Here is an 8,786-nt window from a genome sequence, read left to right on the forward strand (position 1 = left end):
TCCAGCTCAACTTATCAACGCTCCTCCACGGGGTTCTTAACCTCCATATTCTTTCCAAAATCGGACTCAATCTGAATGGTCTTGGCATTGACCTCAGCATCGGCATTGGCATCGGCCTCGGCATCCACCTTAGAGATTGATTTCCTCACAAAGAATGGGTCTGGGATCTGGGCGGATTAGCAGCTGGGTTGTTACGTCTGAACTTCATGAGTCAAAGTCTTATCAGTGTGCATGAAAAAAAAGCACAAAAGTCAGACGCACAAAGGAAAAAACAGAAAGAGAGTCAGGTTAAACACAAGAGTTCTGCGGGCGGAATTATTTTTGAGCAGAGGCTGGACAAGTTTTTCATCAAATACTTAAGAAGTAGTAAGTAGATAACACAATTGAGGACAGATATTGTTGTTGGATCACATCCCAAAGTAGCCTGGATGGGTTAGAGGAGAACAAAAGCATGTTGTCTTTTTGGAGTGACGGAAAAGGTGAGAAAGGCTTAGGTGTGAAGACGCTGCACAGGATTTTTTGTATTTTTATTAGGGAATCAGATTGATTAGACAGGATGGGGATCAATGAATTGTACGATTTATGAAATGAAGTTACACACATAAAACCGCAGACGAGTACATCTCTTGTGATCAAGGTGTTGACAGTCCCAGATTGGATGTGGATGTTGCAGCTCAGAAGATACTCATTTTTGTCAAAGTGCATGCCAGAAAAAAGGATAAATTCAGGTTACTGTGACAATTTCAACTTTACCTGGTAATGCTACACTGACCACGAGGAAATGAAACAGAGCTTAACCTCATAAAGGGCCAAGTCTACCTACATAATCATGAGAGAACCTGCACTTGAGAAAGTTCTTGTTTCTTTAGCTGATGAAACAGCAACATGGCATTACGTCCTCTGTCTATCATGCTTGATTTCTTACCAAGATTGATTCACCTCCATCAAAAAGTGGTCAAATCTTGGCGCGCTCATTTCCTATGATTCATCAACACATCTTTATCGCAGCAATATTGTTTGTCTGACTTATCCCGCGCTGATTTATGCCAGTGTAGGAGGACAAGGCCACCATAGTTTTCTGGCTATGTGGCTTTTACTTTGGCTCAGGTCTTACAGTGATCTGCGCCGAGTTTCACCTCCGCAAGAAAGATTTGCTATCCTATGTTATTGTACTTGTACTGTCTCAAGCATTCACTCATGTCAGAATAATGAACAAGCTCATTATCTGTTAACTCATCTCCGCTGTTCAGCCTCGATATTTAAATACATGGAACTGAATAATCTGGCACCATGGTTTGCGTTTCTTGACTATTTTCTTCCAACTCTTGAAAATGAATTTAGATATCAATCACTTAAAAGCTTTTTCAAGACTACTATACATACTGATTCCTTCAAATATCTCGAGCTTGCGTGATACTGCTTCAAATTATTCTTTGTAGCATAAAAAATTCCTCCACAAGGCGTGAGGTTTTGTTGGGATTTATCTTTACCGATCCCCAGGTAACCTTAAGATGAGCTAGGTAGTGCAAATATAGCAACATAAAAGTCAGAACCATGATGCCCAATCGTCGAATCATACGCATGGTTGAACCACTGAGAAGTCTGAACATGGCCCAGACATACCTTCAGTAAAGCCAAAATAATTTAGTTTACCAAGCTTATATAAGAACAATCAAAGTATCTTCTTGGTATGATATATTTGTAGTAAGGAATGTTGAAAGAAGTATGGAGGAATGTCACGTGGGGTATAGTTGATTGTTTTATGTCAAGATGATTTTTGCACAGACAAAGAAGTTGTGAGATCAGCCAAGCGAATTATGCACTGTGATTACGTAAAACTCTCATAGCCCGGTTAGCTCAGTCGGTAGAGCATTCGACTTTTACAAAGTTTCGTCTTCCAAAGGTGGCATCGAATTGTCGGGGGTTCGAGCCCCCCATTGGGCGAGTCATTTTTGCCTTTTGTGGTAAATTTTTTAGCCGAGACAGCTCAACTGCCCTCGGGACTCGGAACCCTAATTCGATTGCTGATCAGAAGCCGTTCAAAAATTTCGACCACGACCTTCGACAAAAGCTTTCTGGTTTGGGTCTTTTACCCTTACAACCTGCTCATCATTTAGACCTACAAGCATGAGTGCCCTCAGGCTACATCCAGTAAGGCGACTCTTATTTACCAGCCAACGAACTTCTCTACCATGTTGCTCAAGGTCGATTTCGGAACATGTACGTTGAGCTATGTCCATCGGGAGTTCGCTTAGGAAAGAATCCTCATTTCAGTCCTCCGCATAGGCTTCATCTAAATTCAGTAATGTCACTCATCCCGACGAGCCCGCTCCTCCGGAGGTGACGTGAGTTCCGATGAAATTGATAAGAAGTAAAATATGGAATCAACAAAACTGACCTTGTCTATTTCTCAGCGCACAGATTCAAAGATGGGCAGAATGCACTTTAGTTCCATACGCTAGACCTCCCTTGATCATATCCAAGGGAAAAGGTTGTAAAGTTTGGGACACTACTGGACGAGAATATCTCGATTTTACCGCTGGGATTGCTGTCAACGCACTGGGTAAGATTTCTTTGATCGTTTTCACTTGAGCTTTTGATCTTATCACTCATCAAGATTGGTAACATCGCAGGGCACGCGGATGAGCAAAGTCAGCAGATTCGAAACTGAAAAAACACCCCCACCACGAAAGCTCTTCACACATACTCATATTGACATCTGATCATCACGTCTGTTATAGTTGCCCAGCTCTTGGCACATCAAGCTTCATCCTTAACGCACAGCTCGAATCTCTTCCATAACCCATATGCCGGGGAATTAGCAGTCAGTCTGGTCGAAAAAACGAAGAAATATGGGGGAATGGGATTCTCAGGTTCAACTGGAAAGAAAAACACTAACGAATCCGGCTGCAAAGTGTTTTTCGCCAACTCGGGCGCTGAAGCAAACGTGAGTCACGAAAAAATCTCAACTTGATTTCAAGAATATATAATGTCTTTCTTATTTTTCAATTTCTCAAACTTCAAGCTCAAGCTGATGCTGATGACTTGGGGTATTATCTAAAACATATAGGAAGGTGCTTTGAAATTTGCCCGCAAGTTTGGTAAAGTTCAAGACCCTACCGGCAAGAAACACGGCTTGGTAAGGTCTTCATTCAGATTGGTTGGTTCACTTGAATATGCTTATGCATGCGATCCTTTCTGGGCAGGTGTGCTTCGGAGATGGGTTTCATGGCCGCACAATGGGTGCACTATCAGTCACATATCAGCCTAAATACCAAGCTCCTTTCGAACCTCTCATACCCGGTGTTACACATGGAAAATTGAATGATGTTGCCGCTCTCAAGGACTTGATAACCAAAGAGACATGTGGGGTGATTGTTGAACCAATACAAGTGAGCAAAGCTCTTGGTCTTGCCTGTTTTTGTTTGACTGGAATGAAGTTTCTGGCGCTAAATCTCATCAATCTCGCTGATAGGGAGAAGGAGGCATCATGGAAGCCTCAGAAGAATTTTTGCGCGCTCTGAGGCGCCGATGTGATGAAGTGAAGGCTGTGCTGATCTTTGACGAGATCCAAGTGAGTCAGCCCTCAACTATTCTGACTCTACTTTGATGGCAGAGCTGAATCCTACGTGGCGGATAGTGTGGATTGGGTCGAACAGGTTATTTATGGGCACACGCCTCCTTTGATACTGATTGCCATCCGGACATTCTGACTATGGCCAAACCGCTTGCAAATGGAATTCCTATCGGAGCTATCCTGATGAGAAACGAAGTGGCCAATGTGATTCAACTTGGTGTGTCAATTTGTACCTCTATAGCTATCTCGTCTACCAACTCAATCATTTTCTTGTCCTATTATCATGACAGGTGACCATGGAACTACATTTGGGTATGTTATGTTCCTCACGATAGTGTGAGATCATGTGGAAAGCCTCACTGAAACTGACACCTTGGCGGTTATCTGAAGTGGTGGCCCCTTGCAGACCTCCATCGCTCATCATGTACTTCAAAGAATTGCCCGCGACGACTTCCTTGCTAGGGTCCATCACGCCGGAGCCCTTCTCAAAGATCGACTAACCAAATTATCTCAAGACTTTCCAACTCTTATAACAGGACCCATCCGTGGACGTGGATTGATGGCAGGGATGCAAATGAAGAAAGCTGAGCACGTAAATGAGGTAGTCAAGATGTGTCGTGAAAGAGGCGTACTCGTTCTTAGTTGCGGAAACTCAACAGTAAGATTTGTACCAAGTTTGATAGTTGAAGATCAAGAAATTATGATGGCTACGGATGTACTTGGGGCTGTGATGCAAGAACTAGTACGCACTAATGAACGTTGACTGTCATCTTGGTCTTTGGCATCACAGAAGGATTCTACGTAGTCCTTCACGAGGATATATTTGTAGTTTATATCTGTGTAGTAGGTTATCACACTCTGTCCATAGTATCTGGAACTGGTTCCCTTATCATTCCTAATGACTAGGGACCAGTTGATTCACGGACATACTGGATGTCCATATTGTACTTGTATCCCTCATCATCTGCTTTCCTGCTTTCATGATCTCGGGCTCCGTTGTCCTAGCTCCAATGCCCAAATTCATCTCCCATGAACAAACATTGTCAGATTGAGCAAGAGTGATAACCTTTCACTCAATGTGCTGTAGAGCTTTTGAGGCAAAAAAAGAATGTTGTGGACTACAAAATTGATCCCCAAAGAAAAACAAATTGTGTGAAGCATGTAAAGCCTTCAGAGCTGTTATCTACACAGTGCACAGTGAACACAACTTAGCACCAATGGAGACTGAATCTGAGTCCGCGCTTTCGGTGCAAGTAATCTGCTTAAGCGAGTGTTGAATTACTTCCCTATTCATATCATGAGTCTGACTCTAGTTACTACAAGATCTATACCATATGTATACTGTAATGCTGCAGGCAAATTGTACACTCAGAATTTTTTCATCTCAAGGCAGTGGATATATCGACCAGCGGTGTGGTTGCGCCCAGAATTATCATGGTATTTCTTATAGATTTTGCCATGCAACTTGCAAGCCATCAAGAACTCAGGATTGTGCTATGTATGGGGTATTTGGTTACATTGGGGTGCCCATTAGGGGGATCCAAGTTAGCCAAAAGTGTCTAAAATGTTTTGTACTTTTGGCCTCCTCTCAGTCCTTCAAAATTTATTCTTTTACAACCAAAATCACTAGGTAGAATGTGCTTCTTAAGTGGGCCTTTTTTGTCTTCTAGAAATTTATAAACTATGAGCAGCATTTTACAGTTGTAATTTAGGCATCTTTCAACTTGAATCCCGCTATTATTCCTAGTGTGTTGGATTTTGAACTGAAAAGATATTTGTTCTCGAGATATGTGCTTAGCAATCACATGAGCTCAGCAGTCATAGGGGTAGCATTTCATGGACCATCAATAACAATGCAACATTGGTAGACCTCTGCTGTGCAGGAAGGCTGTCACAGCCCCAGGGGTGGATGCAACCAAAAGACAGAATGATACACTTGATTCAAAATGGAATAATGACTCACCAACACACATATATATAAGCAATATCATTTGTCTGTTTATGGCTGGCCTGTAGATGGCTGGCAGGAAGTACATGGGCACAAGGGGCCTAAAGGTGAAAAAAGGTCAGCCTGTGTAGGTAAGTTGGGGTGGCACTTGGTCCTCAAATCCCCAGTCTTGACCAGTCTGAACCTCAGGAAGACACAAAAATGTCCCCACTGCTCATTGTGAAGCCTTCTGCCTAACCCAAAGCCGTGAGCACTGAGCGGGAGCCCAGGTGACTTATCCCCTAGGCCCTACTCGACGTCCTGAGACCGGTCTTACTACCCGGGGCGGTCTATCCTAGAACCCGATAGACCCCCGCTATACGAGGGTAGGTTTGGGACATGTCGGCAGTCTTTTGGCATTGCGCAGGCGAATCACTCACCTGCGATCCAATTCTATAGAACCTTCCTTCTTCCGAGCTTCGATCTTGTTGCAAAGCTATGGCCTCCAAACAAGTGGGTAACGCATTTGTTCGGTGGGTGCGCTGGTCGATCTCAGCGGTAGAAGTAACAACGAGAAGCTGATCAAAATCCTACTCTCGACTTTACACATTGTGATCGAAATTTGCAGCCTTATTGTTGAAGCCGGGAAAGCCAGTCCTTCACCTCCAGTCGGCCCTGCTTTGGGAGCCAGAGGAGTAAAGGCAATGGAGTAAATTCAATTCCTTACATCAATCCTGAACGCAATGAGTCCTGAAGCTAATCTCGTTGTTTTCTTTCTACAGTTTTTGCAAACTTTTTAACGCACAAACTGGTCAGTCCACTTCCAGCGGTCGATTCACGTAACTCGCAAGCAATGACTAATACTGTGAATCGCGAACCAGCTCACTATGAACCTTCGACTCCCATGCGAGTCAAGCTATCGATCGCACCCGATCGCACCTTCACCTTTCAACTCAGCTCACCTCCTACCTCCCACTTTTTTTTCAAGACACTCGGAATTGCTAAAGGAGCCGGTGACACCGGCAAAGTGGGATCTATACCAGTGGGCGAACTTAGCCTGAAGCACGTGTACGAGATTGCAAAAATCAAGAAATCAGATCCAGGCATGGATCACATCCCCCTAGAAAGTGTTGCGCGAAGTGTTGTAGCTCAAGCTCATAATATGGGTATCAAGGTCATTGCATGAAGGAACTTTCCAGCCATCTGCCCTGCTCCGACAGCCTCAGGCGAGATATGTGCGATCAGAATCCAGCGGCTTGAATATGATTGACCGCCGAATTGTACCGAAACTCACAAAAGTACCATATCTACACCTCGAAAGCCCGGGTAAACAGGTTGAGCTCGTCACTATGTTGACACGCAGCCCGATATCCACACTGCACGCGATTCGCATGGGTATCAAAGAAGACAGCCAAGCACCATCGGCATCAATTTTAGCCCGAAAAACTTGGTTTTGTTGACACTAAGCTTGTGTCAAAATGTCGATTACCACCAGTAGTACTCGTATTCAGTCATATCCACGAGGCTTGCAATGAATTGTATCTATCTTTGACAACCTCCGGATACTGAAGAAAAGCATCTTTGCTCAGTCAAGCCCCTTACCTCTGAGTCAATTCCCAGCTATACGTCACCCGCAGCGGAGGAGCCATCAGCAATAATTTTCTCACTTTGAAGAGCGGTGCTGTCCTCTGGTGTGTTTTGATATAGACCAGGGGGTATAAGCGACCGCACAGGAGCCGTTTTCGAGATGTCTCAGCAACGAGAGTATCCGAAGCTCAAAGCAAATACGAGCGATCTGAGTGATAAGGTTGGATCACGTTGAAGACAAAATAAAGAAAGGATATCAACACTTTTGGTGCTTGATCTAAAACTAGCATTGCCATGGGTTCAAGTTAAATAACAACAACAAAGAGAATCATTCATATCAATTAGTAACATAACAGAACAAAAAATAGTGAAGATGGATTATATATGAGATAAGCTATAGTGAAAGATGGAATGAGGAGTGATAATATAAAGGGATTGACTTACTCTTTTCCTCCCGTACAATCATGGTTGAGCAAAAGAGTATGTACGTGTCTTGAGGCTGGCCTAGTTTAAATTTGAGATAAATGGGGTGCGGGATTATAATTCAATATCATCATTAAACTTGAATCTGGACTACAATAGGTACCAATGCTTTTGGTTGTGTGTCAGATGCTTTCAATCCCGTGGTCATGGTAAACAAAGCAGACACAGTGCTTTTTGTCCAATGCCACATGCCTTGGTCTGAATCTGATCTCATCATACTTACTGTCTTGCATCATCTCCACAATGAAGTAAATCACTGTTTTTTGTGTTGCACCTGCACTCCAGTGAGAGACCATTGATATTGTGCAAATGTTTAATGATACATGATGGCTGCTCAGTTGTCTACTGCTTGAATCAACACCTGTCTCCTTGCCTTCTTCAGACTTCTTCAGAAGCCCCACTAGATAAAATGATTCACAAAAAGTAATTTTTACCAGAGTGCTTACCAAAAGAGGTTTTTGATCAAACAATGATGTGGTTTTGTAGGTACCTTTAAAAGGACACCTCCATTTAACTAATGACTACTGGTCTTCATTACAGTTTTGCATCAAAAGCAGTTTACCATGTTCAAAATAGTTTTTTCCTTCCCACCAAACATTTTCACCACCAAACATTTTCCCATCACTACTTTGCACTTCATCCATACCAATGGATAATGTTATATCCTGTATCCAAAATTCTATCCAAGTGTAGCTCTCCTTCAATAATGCTGTTCCTATGTACTGGGTTATGGGAATGTCAAAATCATATGGGCAACTGATTCTGATTCTGAATACCAAATCAATAGCTTATTAATTCTTAGACACATGAGTATGAAAGGTGATTCATATTCACTCCTACATAACACCCCCTTCGGTAACGCAAAAGTTACATGTGTGACCGAATGCGCACCACCAAAAATGTGCAGTGATATTCGGTTGCACATGTGACCCGATTTTGTCATTCGGTAAACCCGAGTGCAACAAAAGGCGCACACGTATTCTTGCATATATATGCAAAAAACGTGCATATTCTTGAAAACAAAAAAAAAGTCGTTTTTCTTTTTGATATATGCAACTTCAACAGTGTGCGACTTCTTTCGCACTCGGTTCTAAATTCATCAAGGTGAGTTTTTTCTTACTTGTCTCTTTTCCTCTTTTTTTCTACCTTGTCCTTTCCCTCTACCTCTTCCTCGTTTCTAACCATTCTCCCTTTTTGTTGCTCTTCACACCA

The 8,786-nt window shown here is 42.9% G+C and overlaps 2 protein-coding genes across 2 annotated transcripts; both read left to right on the plus strand.

Moving 5' to 3' along the window:
* Positions 1-2,127: 2,127 nt before the first annotated feature.
* MELLADRAFT_93780 (uncharacterized protein) lies at positions 2,128-4,340 on the plus strand (the record flags this gene model as incomplete). Its single annotated transcript, XM_007416461.1, has 11 exons — positions 2,128-2,151; positions 2,287-2,345; positions 2,415-2,563; positions 2,634-2,651; positions 2,742-2,947; positions 3,071-3,139; positions 3,207-3,392; positions 3,476-3,574; positions 3,641-3,794; positions 3,868-3,889; positions 3,968-4,340. The coding sequence occupies 11 exons, from the start codon at positions 2,128-2,130 to the stop codon at positions 4,338-4,340; spliced, it is 1,359 nt and encodes a 452-aa protein (XP_007416523.1).
* Positions 4,341-5,939: 1,599 nt separating this feature from the next.
* MELLADRAFT_50482 (uncharacterized protein) lies at positions 5,940-7,061 on the plus strand (the record flags this gene model as incomplete). The annotated part of the gene is made up of 4 exons (XM_007416462.1): positions 5,940-6,037; positions 6,133-6,213; positions 6,287-6,315; positions 6,386-7,061. The coding sequence occupies 4 exons, from the start codon at positions 6,003-6,005 to the stop codon at positions 6,688-6,690; spliced, it is 450 nt and encodes a 149-aa protein (XP_007416524.1).
* Positions 7,062-8,786: the final 1,725 nt, after the last annotated feature.

The sequence above is a fragment of the Melampsora larici-populina genome (genome assembly GCF_000204055.1).
Source record: "Melampsora larici-populina 98AG31 unplaced genomic scaffold MELLAscaffold_61, whole genome shotgun sequence".
Classification (NCBI taxonomy): domain Eukaryota; kingdom Fungi; phylum Basidiomycota; class Pucciniomycetes; order Pucciniales; family Melampsoraceae; genus Melampsora; species Melampsora laricis-populina.